This window comes from Lonchura striata, chromosome 4 (genome assembly GCF_046129695.1).
Source record: "Lonchura striata isolate bLonStr1 chromosome 4, bLonStr1.mat, whole genome shotgun sequence".
NCBI lineage: Eukaryota > Metazoa > Chordata > Aves > Passeriformes > Estrildidae > Lonchura > Lonchura striata.
The window spans coordinates 73,964,479-73,987,423 of NC_134606.1; the positions used below are offsets into that span (position 1 = coordinate 73,964,479).

The 22,945-nt window shown below is 39.6% G+C and overlaps 1 protein-coding gene across 1 annotated transcript in view; it reads left to right on the forward strand.

Moving 5' to 3' along the window:
* SLC7A11 (solute carrier family 7 member 11) overlaps positions 1 to 22,945 on the forward strand; it is a 55,239-nt gene that overhangs the window by 16,324 nt on the left and 15,970 nt on the right. Inside the window, exons 5-6 of the mRNA XM_021529575.2 lie at positions 2,028 to 2,127; positions 4,788 to 4,832. Of these exons, the coding sequence (XP_021385250.1) occupies positions 2,028 to 2,127; positions 4,788 to 4,832 (145 nt within the window). The remainder of the gene's footprint in view (positions 1 to 2,027; positions 2,128 to 4,787; positions 4,833 to 22,945) is intronic.

Here is a 22,945-nt window from a genome sequence, read left to right on the forward strand (position 1 = left end):
ACATGTGCATCTCCCCAGAGCACATGCCTAGCCCAGGCAGGATGGCTGCTCTGACTGATGATTTACACAACGTGGTGCTCTTGAGAGAGCTTGAATTATGCGAGGATTGAGATGAGGAGCTACTTCATTAGCTCCATATGATGGCAAGAAAGAGAGGAACGTGCTTGACTATCTTTACCTGAAGCAGCAGGGGAAAGAGATTTTTTTTAATCTAGTCAAATGGCTCCCATTTTCATTCTTTAGGGAAATTTTTATTTTGTTTTTAACATCTAAACTCCATCTGTTTAGGTAAACTAGAATAAGTGGCACTAAAATGACAGGACTTGCCCTCCTCTGGTCAGTCAGTGCTGTGCTAGTCCCAAGTCATGGTGCACGTGTGTGGTGCTAGAGGGGGCTCCCAATTCACTGCAAAATCACACGGTGCTTTGGGTTGAAAGGGACCTTAAAGATCATCTAGTTCAAACCCTCTGCCATGGGCAGAGGTGTCTTCCACTAGGCCATGTTTCTCAAAGATCCATCCAAAGCCTTGAACACTTTCAGAGCTTCCTGGGCAGCTTCTCTGGACAATTCCAGTGCCTCATCACTGTCACTGGGTGGGATGTTCCTGACACACAATCTAAACATGCCCTCTGTCAGTTTACAGCCATTTCCCCTTGTCCTGTCACTACAGGCTCTCTTTTCACTGACAAATGCTCAGCTACCTGTAGAGACTTTCCCATTCCAGCCCTCTGAGCAGCTGGTGTGAGATGGGCACAAGCCCCAGGTCACCCTCCTTACAACAAGTACACAGAGCACACAGGGGCAGAGCAGGGAGCCCTCTTGAGTGGATTGATTTTATCCAACAAAAGCTGTCACAGTTTTGGGCTGTGTCCCAGGGGATGCTCTTCTCTGATGTTTGCAAACCCATCAAGCCAAGTGAAGTGTCAGTCTGTGCAGTAAGCTCAAGGACAGGTGGCTTTCTGTGGTTAATACCGACTCCGAAATAAAAGTTTTCCTGTGTAGCACTCTGCTGATTCACTATTTTTGTTTCCTTGTTTTTCACTTTCTTTCTGGCACTTGTAATGCCGTTTCCTGCTGCACCTGATGTATGAAATGTGCAAAATTCCTCTCTGTTCCCATCCACCTTACTTTCTCTAGACCTTTGGAGCAGGTCAAAGCCAGGTTTCTTTGAGGGTTCTTGCCCTGAAGTAGCACAACTAATGTCCCTGATTCTCCACTGGGACCTTCTCCTGGTGGCAGTTTCTCCCTTAACCAAAAAACCTCTGCTTCAGTGGGAATTTTGACTGAGGGCGTAGTAAAAACAGAGTAAAGGGTAGAGGATTTGACTCTGAATTAATTTTCTCCCTGCTGTGTATCTGTGAAGGATCATTGCTTCTTAGGAAACCTGGGATATGGTGGGGACATTTTAGAAACAATAAAGCACTTTGTAAATGAATAAGAGCATAACAAAAATGTTGCATATTTACATTTATAGATATGTAGATAATTCTTACTTGATGTAATATTAATACAGCATTGATTATCACGGTACAGGGTTACTAGACTAATTTCTAAAGGGTAGAAATGTTTAGGATTTTGAGTTTATTTATCTTATAAATGTTTATCTTATAAATGTTGCTTCTGAATGAAATGCCAGCAAAGTTCCTTCTGATTAAAATGTTGAACAAGAGAAATTTTCCACATCAAAATCTACTGAGCTCATTCTGCTCTTTCATGTTGATGTAAGTCACTGCTGGAAATGACAGAGCAGCGAGTGTCATCAAGTTCAGAATGCTTTGAAAGAATCTAATAGGTCAAATTCTCCTATTGCATGAATACAGATTCCACAAAGACTTTTACAATTGGCAGATTATGGCTGCAAGGGTTGAGTCAAAATTTAGGGTCAAGAGCAGAACTTGATGTCAGTGAACTGCTGGGTGATTAAATGTTCCATGATGTGTTGTGTTATGTTTTGTTTTGTTTTTTTTTAAGTAGTTATGACCAAAGAGCTTATTTTTCAAATTTTTTTTTTTTGTTTGATTTTGCAGGAGAAACACAGCACTTTAAAAATGCCTTTGCAGGGAATGATGCCAGTATTATGGGATTGCCACTTGCTTTCTATTCAGGAATGTATGCCTATTCAGGCTGGTAAGTGGATGAAACTTATATATATTTGTCCTGAAAACAAACATTAATATGCTGTAACAAAGCTGTTTATATGAAGCAATGAGTAGAGCATTCTACATTTTTTTTGCCAAGCTACATCATACAGCTAGGCTAGTTATCACCACTGCTCCATTTACTCAGTGGTCATTGTGCAAGCAGCTCTTCAAAGGAAAGATTTTTCTATTAAAGTCTACAATATAGAAACATGCACTGACCACCAAAATAATCACACCACAAGAAAGGAATATTCTTCATTTTTTCATTAAATCTTTTAATAAAAGGTTGAAAGGACTAATGAGGATTTAATTTTTTTTAAGAAGTCAGTAATTATATAAAAAACAAATCTCTGATTCTGTTACAAAGTTGTGTGGCCCTTAGCCTTGCTTTGTGGAAACAGTATTTGACAAGTAAGAATCACTGAGATTGGTATGGACCAGAAAACAGAATAAAAATCTCTAGATTTTTTACACTTCTTGGTCTGAGAGATTTGAACCATACTTAAAAGAAGTGCAACCAGCTTCCACAAAAGTCAGGTGTGACTGACTGTGAGCAAAGGTATGAGAATCTACCTTCAGGTATCCGGCATGGAACTTTTCAAGTTCTTTCTCTCTTTTCCCCTCCAAAGTACACAGCAGCTGGTTTGAAAGGTGCTGCTGGTTTGAATTTGCCTTTACAATTGATTCATGCTCATGGGGGCAGCCTGGGGGGAAGAAAGCAGTGCACAGAGTGGGCTTATTTTATTTTGAGATAGCTTTGTCTGCAGGTCTTCCCTTTGCTCTCCATGGCCTCACGGGGGGCCACGTTCTTTGCCTTGCACAAAAGATAAGGGGTTTATTTATTTAATTTGAAGGGACAATGGGCCGAGTGCCGGAGTTCTCTGCCCATCTGTAACTCCCTGGTTGCAGGAGCATTATAAATGTGCACGCTGAAGTATGATCAGAACTTTATATACTAAATGGCAGCAGGGGAAGGAACCCAAGAGAGTCCTTTATCTGGGATAGATATTTAAGAAAAGAGCCTGGCATTTTGAAGCCTCAAAGAAATAGAATTGATTATGTGGAAAAATCTCTACTTTCTTCCCCCTCTCTCCTATAACTGACTCTGTCTCTCATATCCATACATGTGATGGCTTCTCACTTTTAAAATATGAAACTAAGTTTTTGTATAAAAGCAATTTTAATAGTTCTTTAATATTATTCAGTTTCTTTCCTGCAAAATGCTTCATCACAAATTCTGTCGCTTCTTTCCCATTTTTCGCATAACAATTCAAAGACTTGCAATAAAAATTACCTTTTTCCCCCCCTTTACACCTTCTGACTTTTATTTCAAGGTCCTTATTTGCCACTTATTAAAGAAATTAGCAGGAAAAAGACCTAATTTGGCTAGTGGTTCTTCCCAGCTGTTTATTTTTCTTTGTCATCACCTCAGATCACAGAGGAGCAGACCATTAAGTGGAGTGGCAATATCCCTGCACTCTCAGTTTCATGGGACTAAATCAATAGCTGAATATGAAGGAGTGTTGGAAGTGTTGGTGATGTGTCCTGGGATGCAGGCAGAATTTTATGCATGGCTCACATGGCTGTTAACTTTTAACTGTTAACTTTTAGTGATAGAGCTTTGAAGAAAAGCAGTATTTCTTCTGTGTGTGGGTTCATTATGCCCAGAGCAAAGGTAGACTATGGGGTATGGAAAATATTGGCTGAAAAAGTGGGGAAAAGAATGCAAGGAAACGTGTCTTTGCATCAATAAAAGGACTGATGCTGGGCTATCATAGAATGTTTTGGGTTGAAAGAGACATTAAAGATGATTTTGTTCCAATCCCCCTGCGACTAGACCAGGTTGCTAAAAGCCCCATGCAACCTGGCCTTGCACACTTCCAAGGGATGGGGCATCCCCAGCTTCCTTGGGCAGCAGGTTCCAGTGCTCCACCACCCTCACTGGAAAGGCTTTCCTCCATATATCTAACCTAAATCTTCTTCTGTGCTCTATGCACTAGAAAGTTTAAAAACAAGTCGTGATGTTTTTGCATGAAGTGACAAAGAATTTCACGTGCAGTCACAAAAACCCTATTTTTAAAACGCCACGAGCCAGCGTTAACTTGTTCTGCTAACCCAGTTCTTCTCCAAGACTTGTGATGGGGCAAAGCTCCCAGACTTTCTGCCAGGTTAGTTACAAGCTGGTGTGAAAGTTCTTGGTTTAGGAGGGGTTTTTCTAAGGCTTCAGTTATTTGTATTGTGTAGGAGCCCTTGCTGAGTATTCTGATGAAGCTGATTCCAGCACAAATGGAATATAAAGATTGAAGTGTGCATGTGTGTGTATGTATGGAATTAGGATAAACCATTAACTGAGTAGTATGTCAAGGGAAAAAAAATAACTTAATTACGCACTGCTTTTACACAGTCACTGTATTTTTCTTTTCCTGCTTTGCTGTCTTTTCTGAGAATTCCTTTCCTGAGTGTGGGGATAAGGGAAGATTAAATATCACACTCTTCTTAACCCAAACATGGGCCTCAAAGCCTACTGTAAATAAACAGCAGTGCTTAACTAAAAGAATCATCTTGATTCTTAGTGAGAGAAATACAGAATAAAAATATAAGAATATAAGAATAAATCTTATAATACATTTTATAACTATTTTCTAGGTTTTACCTCAATTTTGTTACTGAAGAAGTGGAAAACCCTGAAAAGTACGTACTTAATGTTTTGCTTGACTTTTGAGAAATGGTAGTGAAATTTCAAATGTTATAAAATTAGTGGTCTTCAGAAATTCTGTATGCTGGTCAAGCTGCTTGCCTTCCAGCAGATCTGGTATCTGTTTGAATTGCCACTGCTTGAAGATTTGCTATTTTTGGTCTGTTGTGACCTTATTATGTATTCTGCTTTTATCTGCACTGAAAGCAGAAAATTAAGTAGATCTCTAGGCCTCTGGTTCTCCTCCTCAGGATACAAGTAACTATCAGTGGCTCCTTTCAGTGGACGTTACTGATAACCTGTCAGGGAAATCTTGCCCAAGAAACTTATCTGATGCAATATTCGTCAGTTTTGCTGTGTTTAAATATTAATCAAATACAGTTCTTGTATTGCTTTAGATGTCTCAGAGATGTAGGATCTTGAATAAACATATGTCACAAAGCATCCAATCTAATTAAACCGAACATGGGGTATGGGTTGGAGCCTGTCTCCAGCCACAGATGAATACTCCCACATCACCTGCCTGTACAACATGGAAAATTATCCTGTCAGGGAGAGTTTGATTTGTCCCATCTATTTTGGTAGATGTGCTTTGGTACGTGGGGCCAGTAATAAAAAGCTACGAATGTTTTCTAAAAGGTAGAGAAAATGTGCCTTGCCAGATCAATTTCTTTTCTTTGAGGAAAAGAAACTATTTACTTGATAAAGAAATTAATGGTTAAATATAATTTTCTTAAGTTTTTAAAATAATATAGCAGGCTGGGTACCAAATGACTTTTAAAACTTATTATTTTAAAGGGAACCCCAGCACTGTACACTCAGATAATATGAATTTGAGATATATAGGGAAAGAAAACCCCAAGCCATCGGTTGGGAGCATGCAGAAGATTTTTGTTGGTTTCTTCAAAATCTGAACCAAACCTTGTGTTATTTCAGAGATGTTTTGAAAATAATTTTCAGGAAATGGATGATAAAACATGAGGTTGATAGAAAGACTGGCAGATTTCCATTGTTTCAGTGACTTTGAGATGTGTTGTGCGTTAGCGGACTCTTGGATATGATCTGGATATGTAGGGTGAGATTTGCATGGCCAAAATCTGAGACCAGACAAATGCAGGTGGAAAATACTACATTAATATTTGTGAGTAATCATTGTGACAGATACCCTTATACAAATGGGTTTTTCACTGGTGATCTTCAGTTCTGTTAAAAATCACCATTTTAGGAGCTGAGGTTTAGTTAAACGTGACTCTGGATGTATTTAAAGTATTATTGGGGACATGGTTTAGTGGTGGACTTGGCAGTGCTGTTTTAATAGTTGGACTCAGTGGACTTTTCAAACCTGAAGGCTTCTGTGCTTTTTAGTCACTTGTGTCAGTCAGTGGAGAGCAGCTAGCTAAAGATTCCCAGGCCTGGGACACTCATGAACTCAAGCTGGGTGACCTGGGGTTTAACTACCAAGGATCTGTGCTCTATATAAAATCATGAGAGGCAGACACTAAAACCAAATGACAACCTACAGGTTTTTTTACTTTTGAAAAATTGTTGTGTGACAGACTGATTTTAAATGTGAAACTAAATATAGGTGTGAAGGGATTTTGGTCCAGGACATCTACTACTTCAGGAAATTATGGAGAAATAGGTTAGGAACCAGAGTCTTGGTGGTGTAACTAAATTCAGCTAGAAGCAATATAATTTGTAAATTATTATGTAGTTATCACCAATACTCTGTGATCTTTTCAAATGTGCAGGTGTCTACACTTTTTGTGACTTTTCAAACAGTTATGTGTCTCTGCAGTTCTTTTAACTGGAATTCTTGGTAATTTTCATTATAGCCATTTTTATATATGTTGAGTTTTTATGATTTGAGTCAGAGGAGTGCCTATTTTTTGAACATCTTGCTCTCTACTGCATAGGATAGAAAAGCACAGCTCCTCGTTTTTTTAAAAGCTAAGCACCCCTTGCAGCATGATATGTGTGAGCTAAGAGAAGTGGTGCTGGTTGAATTCTGATGGTTTTTTTCCACTGCAGCTAGGATGTGAGGGAAGAAGACAGGATTTTCCCATCTCGGGAGGACTTCTCTGTTCTCCAGGTTATCCTTGGAGAACTGCTGTAGTTCTGTGTGCTGCTAGTGAGGATGTAGGACTGGAGGGCAAACCACATAACGTAGCTGGTTTACTGTATTCCAGGATGGCTCTGGAAAAAACCCAGCTCAATATTACATGTGCAATGTCATCACAAGGCTCCTAAAGCTTACCTTCATCCCTCTGCCTCTCGAGGTTGCACTTTGAGAGGATGAGTAGATGCCCAGTTTTTACAATCTCCATGCTAAAGTATAATATAGAATAGAAGAGAGTGGAATTTTAAGAATTGCTAAATAAGCGGCAGGGGATGGTGGGGCAAATGGATTGTTACTATCTGTGCTGACAGAGACCTCTGCACCACCTGTAAATGGGGATTCTGGACTCCCTTGAGCTGAAATAAGCAATTAAGTGAAACATTTGGAATATATTTTTTATCTGGTTGCCACCTGTGAATGGCTCTGTTGGAAAGATATCCTGAATCAAGGCCTGTTCCACCATCGTTCCCAAATTTACAGGGCAAGGGAGTAGTGTGGATTAATCTCAGTGGCAACTGTCTCAGCTGCTACTAAATCCAATGCAAATGTTAGATGAGCCACTAATTGTCCTGCTGTTGTAAGCATTTATTACAACTCAATTGTTTGTTTTTTCTTTCTTTTTTTTTTTGGGGGGGGGGGGGGGTGTGACTTAAAATGCTGTCTGTCATTTTTGTTGTGGGCCTTATGTTAAGGATTGCACTGAACAACCAGGTCTAGTGGAAGGTATCCCCACCTATGGCAACAAGGTTGGAGCAAGATGATCTTTAAGGTCCCTTCCAACCCAAAACATTCTGTGGAGGTGGGCCATAGAATATATCCTGAGAATGTATCCTAAGGAAAGTGGAAGCATCTGCTATTAGACATTAAGTTTCCCAGTCAGGGATTGCATTTCTTGCTGTGGTACATGGCACCAGCAGGACCTTTTGGAACATGGCATGTGTCATTGGGAATGCAGAAGAGAGGCAGGGGAAGGGGGATGCTTATGGCCTTGCCCAGTCCCCTTTGTGCTCCAAGCTGCTGCTTGTAGGGGCAGGAAGGGCTTTGGAGGCTGTGGGAATCTGTGGAGGTGCAGCTGCCTGCCCAGGAAAAATAACCCACACTTGGGTTTAAAAGTAGGATAAATACTCTGGGTCTTGGACACTGGGGTGCCGAGGCAATTTGGAACCCTAGAGAGGGAGAGCAGAAACAGAGACAGTGAGAATGAGCAAAGCAGGGAGCAAGCACCCTTTGTAGTACAGAAGGGAGAACATAAAGACTTAAAAAAAATCTCAAGGTGCATGTCATTACTTTTGAACAGAGTTTTGGAAGTAGTGTTGAGCTCTCACTTTGGAAATGCCACTGTTCCCTCTTTTGTGTAAGGACATTATTATAACCCCAATTATCATAAGATGTAAAAGTAGCTGTTTCTGTCTCTTGCTAAACCCCCTTTTGATGTCTCATTTTAAAGCCTGAACTCATTTCTTTATTCCTCTTTGTTCAAGTGCTTCTCTCATGCAGCTATTAGTGGGACCTGAAGAAACATGAAGTTAATGTTTATTTTAGAAGGAGATATGGTTGCAGTGTTAATGCACAATTTTTTAAATTAGCCTGAAATAATTTTATTATCAAGAATATGTGAAACAACATTAAAGTGTGACAACAAATTTCTTTTTTTTTTTTTTTTGAAAATTATGCTTTGCATCGACAGGCTGGGTCAATAGCAATTGTTGTTTCAAATAAAATCCCTAAATAATCCTAGAAGCAGAATTTCACCAAAACAAACTTGTGCAGGTTTGATCTTTTTAATTTTCTTACACTATAAGGATCAGTCTCAAACTGAGATCTATTAAATAATAGGTGAATGGAGTAACAGCCAGGTCTCTGAGAGAGTTTTTCACCTGAATATTGACAGGAGCCATGTTGTCTGGAGCAGGAAATTTAGAGGACTAGAAATCATGCATGTTGAACTTCCAGATTAATTTATTCTACACAGTCTTTGATCTCATCTGTGTGCTTGAGCACCCACTATGTACTCTCAAGAAACAGGCTGAGTTTTTTCAATCAAGACCCTGAAAGCTGCTCATGCCTGAGGAGCACTTCCCTTTTCCCTTCCTATGCTGAGCACAGTCTGGGATCAGTGCTAGAGTTCACCAAGCATTTTGGCAGAGAAGATAACACAGAATTGTTTTCACATCACAGCATCACCTTCAGAGCCTTGTCAAAGTCAGAGCCAGGTTGTGTCAGATGCTGGCCAAAGAGAATCCCACTTTAACAAAATTGAGCTCAGTCCTCACTGTGATGATTGGCTTCAAGTTGTGAAGATTAGGCTTGTGTTGGAAGAGAGAGAAAATATTATTTCATTTTAAGGGGAGGGATTAAACTCAAATTCCTTACCGACTTCAAGCTAGTCTCTCATCAAGTGGGAAACTTGAGGGAGATGTTAATTTACAGCCCTTGTTTTACCAAATAATTTTATTTCTTTGGCAGTGTTGTTTTTTGGTGTTGTTGAATTTAGGAAATATTTTTCATTTACAGAATAAAAATAATAGCATTTCAAAGAATGTTGATTCTGAAAGCATTTTACAGCATAGATTACTTTGCAGTTGCAGTTAAGTACAGGTGCTATTTGGCATAACCTTTCTTTTTTTCCCTCTCAATCTCTTTTTTTTTTTTTTTTTTTTTTTAAATTTCTCCCCCTGCCCCCCTTATTGAACCATTTCATTTGCAAATATTTCATTTCTGTTTGTAAAATAACTTTGGTCCAGCCCAGGCAATCTATCATTGTATAAAAAATTACACAGTGCGAAGAACATATTATTGAGATGTATAGTGTTTATGAGTGTGGTCTCAGATTGATAAATCATGTCTTGTGCTGTTGAAAAACCAAGAAATGAATTGCTTTGCTATGACCTTGGGGTCTGAGATCCGTCAGTTTGTCTATTAGATTTTTGCAGTGTTCTTCTCACTTCATTTATTCCTTCTTTCCCAAAACACCAAGAAACAGTAGCTGTATAGCAAGTCACCAGAGCTTGATATCATCAGACATTTTGTAAAATCAGGATATCAAAATCTTTGATAAAATCTATTTTTATACTGTTTTTAAATAATGTGAATGTCATGTCTAGCTAATGTAGCTAATGTATGCTGCCCATTCATTCTAATTATAGAGTCAACTTTGCATTTATGAGGACTGCATGAGAGAAATAAATTATTAGGGGTGTTTTCTTCAGTCTTTTTGAGCATTATAGAGATGCAGATGGATGGGAGGGGAATGGTGGCTGAGATGCTACAACTCTTCCAGCTCCCTTGTTATTTGTAGCCGTCTGATTTTCGTCACTTCTCATTAAAATGCAGCCCCCCTACCAAAGTCAGTCAGAAACTTGAATTGCACTGTTGCTCATTGTCAATCTAGCCACTGATTAGGGATCAAATTTCCAGTAAGCAAAAGAGTAAAAAAATCTTTTCAGTGTTAACTGAGAGGATGCAAACCTTTGAGATTTCTGCCTCTCTGCTTTTTGCGTTTTTTTTTTTTTTTTTTTTTTTTTTTTTTTTTTTTTTTTTTTTTTTTTTGTTTTGTTTTGTTACTTTATCATTTAATGACAAGATTTACTCTGAAGAGGAATATTAATATCAGTACTCTTAGACACTAGAACGGTTTATCTGCTTGGAGTTTGAAATCTTGCTTGTGTCATTATATTCTGCTTATTCCTAAAAGACTCATTTGACTCCAATTCATTTTCTTCATGTCAGGCTACAGTGCCAAGTATTCAGTGCAGAAGTTATAGGATTACATTGTGATATTTGACCTGAAGATAATCAAAAGAGACAAATGCTAATCTTTCCAGTATTTTGTAAAACCCATGTGAATTCATCAGATTACCTTAAAGGGAAAACCAGGTCAGTTAAGTGAGCATTTGCATTTTTTCCTCTATATATTATTTGTGTCTTGGTGTTTTTTTTATTCTTCATCACAGAGTGAGTATATTCTAATTAGCCTCCCCACAAGTATTTTTATGCCTCTTTAGTAGAAGTTTTATACTTTCTAAATTTGACTGTATCTAACAGCATTCCAGTCTGCTTAAATTCTGTTAGTTATCTGGGAGGCATCTCAGATGAGGTGTCCAAACCTGGTGAATTCAACAATTTCTACAGTTTATTTGTGCCCTCTGTAAGTGATAAAATTGTGTTTTCAGATCTAGGAAATCCTTTAATGGGGAGGAATCTGTAAAATAAAGAAAATAAATTAATTTCCTAGCTAAAATGTGCTTTCACAAAACCAAGCATGATTTTGCTATTTGTAGTATGTTTGAAAAACATTTAATTAAGAATGTAATTCAATAGTATTTGTGTATGTTTGAGAGAGACAAATAGACAATTACTAGCTCTCAGGGGAGTTGACTCACCAGCGTGAGACTGTTATTAATAAAATTATCTTTACTTTTGCTTTTTCACTAATCTTATTAGTTCCTTACTGTTTGCATTACTTACATCTTCAGCTCATTAATTGTTGTTTCTTTTAGAAATTACTAATAATTTATTTCTGAAACTAAGTATTTCAGTCTTGGATGCACGTTTTTAATGGATTCAGATTTCTGAAATCTCAGTATGGGAACTAACTTTTTTCCTTTCATAAATTTATTTTATTCTTTTTAGTTGAAGGATGCCACTCTTGCTGGAATTTGGAAATTCTCTTAGGAGTGGGATCTGAATATTTGGAGTTGCTTTGCCTTTATTTATATTCTTGTTTTCACTCTTAGTTTGGGAGATTTTAGACCAGGCATCTCAGAGCCCCATCCAGCCTGGCCTTGAATACTCCCTGAGTTCTGCCTCCAGCCTTTCCTCTCTTCACTCTTGCACTAATTTGAAAGCAAATCAGTAAGAGATTCCACATCAGATCTACAATTTAGTAGGAAAATTCCATTGAAATGGTGGCTGCAGTCCCCCTGGAGTGATAGATGTGGTTCTGTTGAAGCAGTGATCCTGTAGAAAGGTCTGGTCTTCTTCTGCATGTCAAGTGGTGGTGATGTGGCCCTTGTCTTCTGGGAATTCAGTAGAAAAGGCTGCTTGTGGTGTTCCAAATCTCAGATTATATCCAGGATAGGACACTTGGCTCCTCCCTCTGGGTGGAGCACCTCCAAATAGGATGATGTAATTTTATCAGTCATGCAGTGAGACTCAATGAGCCATTAACAGAAGATGTCCCCTGCAGTTATCAGGGATGAGTCATGTTAGAGATAAACAGAATAAACAACCTTGAAACCAGCACAGACCAATTATGGCTTCTGCTTTGGCAATGAGGCTGAAAGACAGAGACTTTCTACAATCTCAGAATCACCAATACCTCAGATTCTGACAGTCTGAGATGTTCATGGATGCATACGTGACACACATTCAATACATATTATCAGATAATTCTATTTTTTTTCCTTTCTAAAATTTTCTTTTTCTTGCTTTTTTCCCTCTACCCCATTTTTTTTGGATGCTTATGTCACTGTTGAGTCATGTGGTGAAATTCTACACCATGGGAGAAATGTTCCTCAGGTGTTGTATCTTTGTCATTGGCAGCTGCTTTTATAACCCCAGTTTAGCATTTGAATTGGTTCAGCTGTCTTCAGGTCTTTCTAACTCCTATTTCCACTTTATTATCTTACTTTTTTATGTAAAAAAAAAAAAAAAAAAAAAAAAGTGATGGTGTGTTTTGAAATTGACTGCAGTGAAGAGCTACCTGTGACAGGGTTTAAACTGATGTGTCAGTCAATATGTGTAAATTAGAAAAGAGAGTGATGTAATCTCTAGTGTCTGTAAAGATTTCAAAGATGTACCTTGATCATTAATTAAGACAATAAGGATGTCTTATAAAGCTGCACTTGAGAAGACTAATAATTCACTATTGAATGAAGCAAGGCAAGGTCACTTGTATAATTGCCTGTTCTGACATTTATATTCCTTGTATAAAATACTCCTACTCACATAAAAGTTGAGCTGAAGGCCACAGAAATATTCTGGACTAGGCAATGCAGCTTTCATACCTAAACTTTTGGGCACACTAAAGAAACACACTCATTGTCTTTTTCTATGTATTTGTGTGATTTTTATCGACTGAATTATTATTTCATACAGAGTTAACTTATAGCACATACCTGGCATGGGTGCTGGAGAAGGGGGAGTGGGAAAATTGCAGAATAAAAATGAGTTCTATAGATGCTTGGTTAGATACAGTATTGCTGCGCTGGGTTTTATCTGTGGATATGTGTGTTCAAATTATAGTGCTACCTCTGCTCTTTTCCCCCTAATTGTCTAATATAGAATCTGATTCTGACTCCTTTTATGTCTCAAAAATGTAATAAGGATACCACCAAGACATTAGAAATCAGGAAGGTAGTCAATACCTGAAAAATCAAATCTATTCAGCAAACGTAGGTGGAGGATGGAAGGAAAAAGATAAATTGCAAGGGCAAAGAGTGCAATACCATACTGCTATATACCAGGACAGGATAGTAGTGGTTGTGTTCTCAGTGTGCTGTTGGGAGGCAGGCTAGTAAAGCAGGATGGCTCAGGGATTGTCCTCCTCTAAGGCAGATCTGCATTAAGGCAATTCTTCAGAAGTCATTGCTTTGATATGTTTGTTTCTGTTTATGCAGATTCTGTGGCTTAAGATAAAAGAACCAACTTGAAATGAAAATTACTGGATTAATTCCTTCACAATTCTGGAGACAATTGAAACTTTTTGAGGATTATTTGTTAGAACTGTTTGATACTTCTAAAAATGCATCAGTGGGGCAGGATCCTACTGCAGGAGAGATGGGTGGGAGAGGTTCCTGCAAACTCACTGGGAGAATGGACAGGCTGGGCTGCTGCGATGCATGTCCTTATCACTTTTTTTATCCAAGGCCTGTGGTGAAAGGGGATCTGGACTAATGTCTTCTGAGGGGATGAGGATTGAGCAAACTGGTCAAGGGGAAGGTGTCAGAGGGTTGGAACTGGATGGTCTTTAAGGTCCCTTCCAACCAAAGCTATTGCAAGCGGCTGCTTTCGTTAATTCCTTGGTGGCAAGGGAAGGCATGGGTGAGGTTTTCTTGCAGTGTACACAGAGGGGGCAAACATCTACGTGGAAGTGAAGAGGATACAAGCCCTCAAAAGGTTTTTTTTCCTCTGCCAAGCCCGTGGCACCTCTTTGGAGGAAGCAAAGTCCAGGGAACTCAGCTGGAGCTTCCTGCCCTCTGGAAGGTTTTCCTAGCTGCCAAAGCTGTGGCTGGCTGCTTCAGAGGGTCCTGCAGCCACTGTTCCATGGAGTTTTGGTGTCTCCAAGGTGTGAGGATGTGCCCAGCCCCTGTGCTGGCCCTGTCTGTCCCTGCACTGGCTATTCAGTGTGAGGTACATGGTGTCGTGCCACTGCACAGCACATTGCTCCTTTCCAGCCCTCGTGGCTCATTTTGTTTGCCAATGTGATAACCTGCTGAGTGTAAGGTTTGCTTTCTTTCCTGTTGCTGGTTTTACTTTTTTGTTTGTTTGTTTTTTTTTTTTTTTTTTTTTTATCACTTCTGTTTGTTTATGTGAATCATGGTTACTATGAATCAGCTCTCCTAAGGAAGTAAAGCAAATGTTTATCCACAGTCTCTCTGGGTAGCTGGAAAAATTGCAATCTGCTTTACCAGCAGGGTAATGTAACACAAAACATTGTAACCTTCGAAGTTTCCATTGCCCTGGATTTTCCTTAATTTTCACCAGCTGAAACACATGCAAAACTGTTCAAACATCTATTTCTGTTTCCCTGAGGGACACAGCAGTACCTATACAGAAGGGTGACAGCTTTCTCTTATGGGGAACTTAAGTTGCTCGGCAAAATATTCATGGTAGGAATAAAAACCCCTTGCAAGACTGATGTTCTGCTGTAGAACAGAGTGTATTTTACTGGAGAGATGATGGGTTTCTCAGGGCTGAGCAGCTCTTCTCTTGGCCAATGTGAAGGTTCATTAGACATTTTAATTCTCTTTTGGTGGTCCATAAGCAGGAGGCCTGACATGACTGTAAATGTGATGGGCAGCAGTGAATTAGGAGTAGGTAGAAAAATGAGTAAATTCACTAGGGTGACAAGTTGAACTGAGGTGGTTTGGAGCAGTCACTGCAGCTGCACCTCACATCTCGTGTCCTGGGTCCTAGGGGTGTTGCACTCTTTGTGAAAGCAAGTATGTTTTACAGGACTTTTGGTGTGGGTGCTGCTCTGCATTGTAGATAAACCTCTCCCAGATTTTCCCCTTCCCACTTTAAAACTGGAACCTGGTTTTGTCTGATGTTTGAGCTTTTATTTATGTGTTTACCAATGCCATTAGCTCTTGTGGAGGTGACTCGGAGCATGTTTTGGTCTGAGATTTAAATCTGTTTCAAATAGCAGTGGAATTTCACTGTTAACCCCAGTCAAAACCATGAAATTCCTTATGAAATTGTAGATCAGTCTTTTCTGATGGGTACTGTCAGTGTTGGTTTATAGGCTGGGTATAGGGAAAGAGGTCTCACAGCCATTTATCCTGGTATTTGTGAGAGCAAGCCACCCCCACTACCTATAGTTAGTTATATAGGGCACCAACAGCTACTTTAATTCATAGTGCAGTGTTGTGAGCTGTATGTGGTGCATCCTCTCCTGGAGCCAGAAGGGAATGACCCTCTTCTGCCACTTTTTATTTCCTTTTCTTTTTAATGCTGAATCTCAAAATTGAAGAAGAGCAGGGTGCTAAGGCAGTGTTGGGTAAGCAGGGTGTTATACCAGCACATGTAGCAGCATCTTGCCTGCCATTATCAGCAAATCTTTTATTGGCTGATGCTGGCTGACACCATCTGACAGAGGTGGTGAGATGACTGCCAGAGAAAGTAAAGACAGCATTTTTTACTGGCATAAGATACAAAATCAGGGACTAAAATACAAACAAAGCAATGGGCAAAAAATTTTGCAAGGGCCGTATGCTCTTTATTGCAGTCTTGCACATCAGATTGGAATTTTCTAATGCACAGAGTCATTAACACATGCCATGCCACCACGAGTAGTTGGCATGGTCAAAATTCCAATAGCAATGGTATTATGCACACAAGAGAAGGAATATGTTCCACTTCCTTCAGCCAGCACAATAACTCACTCTGACACAATTTTTTTTGTAGAGACATTAAAGGGGGTTCTCTTATCTGATTTTTCATCTTTAATAGGTTTAAAAGATTGCTGGCTTGTATTTAAGATATGTAATAGTCATAGAAAAATGAGACAATTTGGCTTTGTACATCTTTCCTGCAGATGAGTACATAATTTCCTGTGTTACAGCAGAATTTCCATCAGGGACCACTGATTTTACCTAGTGAATGATAAGATTCTTAATCTCCTGCACATCCCTCCACAGCATGGTGGCTGTTTTATGTGAGTGCTTATGGGTGTGCAGATGTTCTGGGAGCAGGTTCTGGTCACTTACAGTGTAGCTTACACATTGATATTTGGCTGTGAATATATTGGAATTTTAAACACATAGTGACAGTGATATTTTCTTTATGAAATGACTATTGTTAACTAAGTGACCATTAGGGTTTTTAGTCATTTAAATTACTGTACAGCCTATATCCATTAAATGTAAACTAAGAGGATTTATAGAAGATTATTAATGCTCCAGGGGTGCTGTGAAGTGAATAATCTGCATTTCACAAGTTGTGGTGCTGTGGTTTATTATGTTAATCCTCATTCACTTGCAGCACTTGCTGTTGAACAACTGCTGTTATTTGCATCTTCACCTTGTCATTATGTTTCATTTATTGTGAAAAAGTGGAGTATATAATAACGGTATTTAATTTTTTGAAGTATGATGGAGTGAAAAATCCTTTACAAGAATAGTTTTGATACCCTCATTTGAAAAGATCTAGCAGCAATTTAGAGACCTCCTCCATAGATAATGAGAATGGATAATTAATAGGGGCACTCTGGTATGATAAGAAGTTTAATTTCTGTGTGGGGGTATTTTAAAGGAAAGAAAATTTACATTCATCCCACACTGCTGTAAAGGAATGACAGGCACTTCTAGTTTATCATATCTGTTTATTATAGGAAAAAACAGTTGCTAAGCAAAACCAGATAAATGTAAAGATTTATCCACAAGGAGCATGGAAGACCATGAAATTCATTTTCCTTGGGCAAAACTCCCATTAGATAATAAGCTGCTTGTGAGTCTAAGGAAGAAATATTTCAATGGATGTGAAAATAAGCAGAAATGCTTTAGGATTCTTGCTTGATGATTGTAAAAGTCATGAGGAGAAGCTTTTTCTTAGTTGCAGGCTATCCCAGACATGAATAGATCCAAGCCCTAGGCTACCTCAGTTTGATGTTAAGTGTTGACAGAGTCATGATGCTGCTCTAGAATGACCTGGAGCGCAGTGAATTACATATTTTCTCAGTTTTTAAGAACATAATTTTGCTCACAGAGGCCCAAAAGCTGCCATTTGCCTTGTGTTTATTTTGTTCACTGAAAATATGTCTTGCAAGCACTATTGCTAAACTAACACATAAATTTGTCCTGTTCCCCAGAGCTGGTGTTTTCAAATGGGGTCCTGCAAGAAAAATGAAGACCGAATTTTTAGCAGGATCTGTTGCAATCTATAGAAAAAGGGGTAATGATTTTAAACCAAAGGAGAATAGGTTTAGATTAGCTATGTGGAAGAAGGGCTTTACAATGAGGATTGTAAAACAGTGGAATGGGTTGCCTGGGGCAGTGGTAGATGCCCCATCCCCAGAAACATTCAAGGTCAGGTTGGGTGGGGTTCCGAGCAGTCTGATCTTGTGGAAGGTGTCCATGCTCTTCCCAGGAAAGCAGGGAAATATACGTGGAATTTAATAGTCCCTTTCAACCTTAACCTTTCTATGATTATCTAGGTTTACTTTCAAATGCAGATGTCAGGGAGGCTGGTGCTGGACAGGCTGCTGTGGAGTGCCAGGGATTTTTGATGGCACCTGTACATGGTCCTTTTAAGGTGATGCTATGGGTCACAATAAGAGATGGTGTGGTAAATTCTGTATAAACCCTCATTACCACTTTCATTTTAAGATTTCAGCATGGAAGAGTAGGGCATTTTTGCAGAGGGTACACTGAACAAAGTGCAATTGCAAAGATGAGTCAGCCTTAAAGTCCTGAGTCTCATTGATTATACTGTCCAAGATAATTGAAATAGACTATTAAGTTTGGCTATTTCATGTCACTACCAACTGCAGGGAACTTGATTTGCAGCAGTTTCAGGATTAACTCTCTAAGGTTATGTTTAAAATTTCTCAGTTTGAACACAGAAAAAAGGAAACCTCAGCCTTACTGGCCATTTTGAAAATTGTGCATATTTTGATTCATGATATCACTTCATCAAAAAAGACAAGGATAAGCTTTTCTCCTATGCCTGTGATTGTAGTTTCAGCATTATGAAGGTTTAGTGAGAGAGGATTTCAGCTTACTATTTCCCTGCTCAAAGCACAGAAGGTAATAAAACAGAAAAAGTTGATATTCCCATTTGAACTCCATTCAAGTGTGCTGCAAAGGCATATTTGAGCTCACATTTGAAGTTTTCTGGATTTCTGTTCTATGTCAGAACTCCTGCAGATTTATTTCAGTGTGCTGTATGGGCTGTCCCACATCTGTAGGTGCACTGCTGGGCTGTCCCTAACAAGACCATAATTTCCCTGCTTTCTGCAGAGAAAACAATTTATTGTCCAGATAGCCACCTTCATGGCAGTGCAGTATTGTTAAGACTCCTTTTAATTTCATTTACACCTTTTTGTATCTTTAAAAGTGCTAATGCTTTAAGGCACCTGCATTTACCATTTTTCTCATTTTGAATTCCTTCAGAAGAATAGCATGTCTTGGTAAATGATACTTCAGTTTCCATGGTACTCCTCATTACAAATAGCTGCTCTTTTCATCACCAAATGGTGCAATTTTCATTCATGCTGAAATATCAATGGTAACGTACAGCAGCAAATTGTTCCTTTATGATCCTTGGCGTTGTGGAAAGTCTCCTGCTCAAAATTAAATGTCAAGGAATTCAGCAAGTATGAAAAATCTGGCTCCTTTTATGCACATACACACAGAGACATACGCTCTTCCCTCCGTGCACCTAAGCATTCACCTTCCTTTATTAATGTTAAGAGTCATTAACATGCTACCAGTGATGCTTCCCAAAAAGTCCAGCTTTTAGAGGGGTTAAGGGGGTAGCATCCCTTCCTGTACCTTCTGCTGGAACTGAGTGAGGGGTTTTGTATTCAGGCTATTTGTTGCCAGACTGTGAGAGTGAGTAGATCATTTTGGGAATGATAGCAGCCTTGCCAGCCTGCTCCCTTTCATTCCTCAAAGTGCTGCTCTGCCATTTGCCCTGGTCCAAATGACAAACCTCTGTTGTTGGTGTAGGCAATAGAAATGCACACAGATCAAGGCTGGGCTCTGCTTCCACCCCAGCCCTGCTCCATGCAAGCACTGAGGTACCTGTGGGAGTGTGGGGAGGGTACTGTGGCAGGCAGCAGGGTTTTTAGTGGGATTCCTTTCACATCCACTGTGATCTCTTTCCCTGGCCATGATATTGTTATGCAGTAGATGATGGCTTAGGTTTCTCAGCTACGTGGCCTGATGGGCACATTTCCCAGATCAGGTTCCCTTGTTTATAATTCTAAATATCCCTCACTCCCCCACTGCCAACTACTGCCAGTGGTCCATCTTTCCTAAGAAAAGTGATCCTGTCTGGAGAAAGTAGACACTGCTCATAAATCAAGTGCTCAGGGAATTAATATTTTCAAATTCCCAGGAGTGCCTCCGGTAATAAATTAAACTACTTTTGTACACAATTCACTTCCTTCCTTTTACGTTTATTTAAGTCTGGCAATGAGGTATGTGTTGGTATAGAGCAGTTAAGAGGAAGTTAGATTCCCTAGACCCACTAAATAAAGCAGCTTGGAGGAAGAGCTTTGGATTGTGCCTCTTCCCCTTTCCCCTTCATTTCCATACAGGAGCTGGGTGTGGGCAGATATTTTGTTTTTACAGCCCTGTGCCAGGTGTGTTGTTATGGCTTCCTTGCCTCCAAGCAAGCAATGTGATTTACAAGTGCTCTCACCATGATCTACACTACTGGCAGTACTGGGAGCACTTCCAACAAATAGACCTCAGAAGAAAATAAACAGTGGAACTTTTTGAGAGAGCAGAGGTGCTCCTTTCATCTTCTGGCTGGGAGAGAGCTGGGCAATAAAGGTAAAATCTGAGGTTTTGTCTCTCTGGTGGAAAAGATCACGAAACTTCCTCGAGGACATTAAGGTTTCCCACAAATGAGATAAAAGGAGGGTGATGTTAAATGATGATGTAAGATAGAAACATAGAAGTCATTCATCAAACTCAGGAGTGACAGTACATTTGTATTTGAACCCTCTGAGTTTAGACTCTGCTGCTTTTTAAAAGGCAAGCTTTTGAAAGAGTTTGACAACCTTTTGACTGGGTTAAAAGCTAACCTGAACCTCGTTTTTATTGCAATACACTGGGTAAATAACCACTGTCTTCTGGGCATCTTCACTACCATTTCAGTTCTGAAATGCAAAATGCAGATCCTTTGCTAGATATCCTGCATTTCCCAGGCACCTGGCTGTTCTCTGGTTCTCTGGAACTGGGTAGGCCTAGTTCCCTGCAGGTGTGGCTACAGCAAGAGGAAAGAAAAGCAAGCTCCTTGGGACTTTCAGGTTCTCAGGAGGGACGTAACTTGGGGTGAAGCTACAGTGCCAAATAAAAGCCACTTGTGGTTATTCACAGTCTTTTGGAAGCAGTTGTAAACGTTGTACAAAAAGTTTGCAACCGAGGTAACATGAGGATGTTGAACCCTGGCACTTGATATACTTATGGAGATAGAGTTGACTGAGAAATCACAGGGGGTGATGGATATTTTATGTTTCAAGTCTGTATTCCACTTTTTCTTTTAAAGAGATTTTAAAAATTAGCCCCCATAGTAGCTCTGTGTGCTGCCTCTTCTGCTCAATTTCTGGCTCCTAAGAGTGCTCACATGCCTGCTATACAGGACATGGCTAAGCAGAGACAGAGAGACTATTTAGTTCTGTAATCTCAAAAGTCCTTTGTGTGTTTAGCTGTCATCTTTGATATCTGCTGTGTTGGCATAGTTTTCTTTGGGAATTCCAGTAGTGCTATCCACTGCATGCAAAAGGATTAAGGATCCTGCTTGACCATGAGGAGTGTCTCTGGCTGGTAGTCCAAGTTTCAGAGTTCATTCTGCTCTTCCAAGAAAGTTGTTTCATAAAAGGTATTGACTTGACAGGGTGGGGCTTGACATAAATGAGCACTGTGGTCACGCCTGGCTTGGCAACCTGAGTTTGTACACAAAAAACATCATAGCAAACTTTAAACATCTCTTAAAATAAAGCAACTCCCCTTGTGAGCATAACAACTCTTCTCAGTCTCTCAAGGGCTGTGGACAGATTTCTGTCTTGATGCTTGAGCTGGGAGGGTTTGCCTGAAAGGAGATATTTTATGGAAAAGAGTGCTACCTTGTGCAATTAATACCTAAGCCTTAAGGCAGTATTTATGCTAATTAGCTTTTGAGGAAAACCTGTTGGAAAAAGTGCTGAAAACATCTCAGAACTTAATAAAATTTCCTGCCTTTTACAGCACTCTGATAACACAGTATAACCCTTTAAAGTCAGTTGGTCACGGAAGACCCTATTTACCAACTGTGAGCAATTATAATCTGAACCACTGAGAAAACAATAAGTAATTAGCACAGCAGAAGTTCTTTTCTTCTCTTGTTAGGTGTTAGAAGGCAAGAAGACTTTTAAATGCAGACTGTAGCCTGATTCTTCACTCTTATCCCAGTGTCGTGCTGCTGTGTGTCTGAAGTAAGAGATGGGGAACCAAAGCATGGAAAAGAACAAGGGGAGCACTTTAAGACTTCACTCCAGCAGTAGCATCCATGGAGCATAAGGTGGTGTAAATGAGAGTGCAGCTTTGATGATGGGGCTTTCCTTTCTTTCATTCCTTCTCTCAAAAGAAACAAAAAAAGATCACAGGATGACGAAGGGCAATTAGGTAACTGAATATTGTCTAAGCTGCAAGCCCACAGACTGAAAATTCCTCTGATCTGGAACATAAGGATGGAAGGCAGTGAAGGGAAGAGATGATTTGCTGATGGGAATCTTCAAGAAACAAAACAATAATAGCTTGTCAGTGAAGTCAGCAGTTGCTGAGACACTGGTTAGCATGTAGAAATATGGGGATTAGAGAGGTGTTGTAATGATGCCCATCCCTTCTGTCTCTGTTCCTGGCTTTGATTTAGTCCTGGGGAGGTGACCTTTGAAGTTTTACATCTGCCTTTTCTCCTAGCAAATGGATGAGATTGTCATTTTTTTTCACCTGTTGACACGGTGAGGAGGATTTGATCCCTTCAGTGTAATATCTTGTCTTGTAGGCTGCTTTTTACATAAAAACATGTCAGGGATAAGTGAGTTTATATGGAAATGTGCTGCTTGCTGTCCAGGATTTGGGATTGCCACAGCTCATGGAATGACCACCTGGGAATGGTGAGAGACATAGTCTGGACTCTGGAACCAGCACTTAGTAAGGCAAGCCTGTGCCTCTTCCAGTCTTGCACTGAAGTCCTGGGAATAGTAAATTTCTCTTGCCACTTTCTGTATTTCGTTATTTTTTTTTTCCAGTGTCGGTTTATTTAGATAAATTTACTCTTGTAATAAATTTGCTATTTTTCTGCCAAGCATTGGTGCTATGGGCAGTCCAGTGGATGATTAGATTTTTTTAAAGAGTGCCAAAATCTGGAAAGAGTTCATTTGGAAAATTTCCTAGCAGATTGCAAATGGTGAATAAATCATTGCACAGGGGAACTTTTGAAACTCCTCTGGTGGTTATTTTTCAGCTAAGGAGATATAGAATATACAGCATTATGCTCATGAAAACGAAGCAAAACCTTGCCCATGAATCATGTGAGGAAATTAGGATTTCTCTCCTT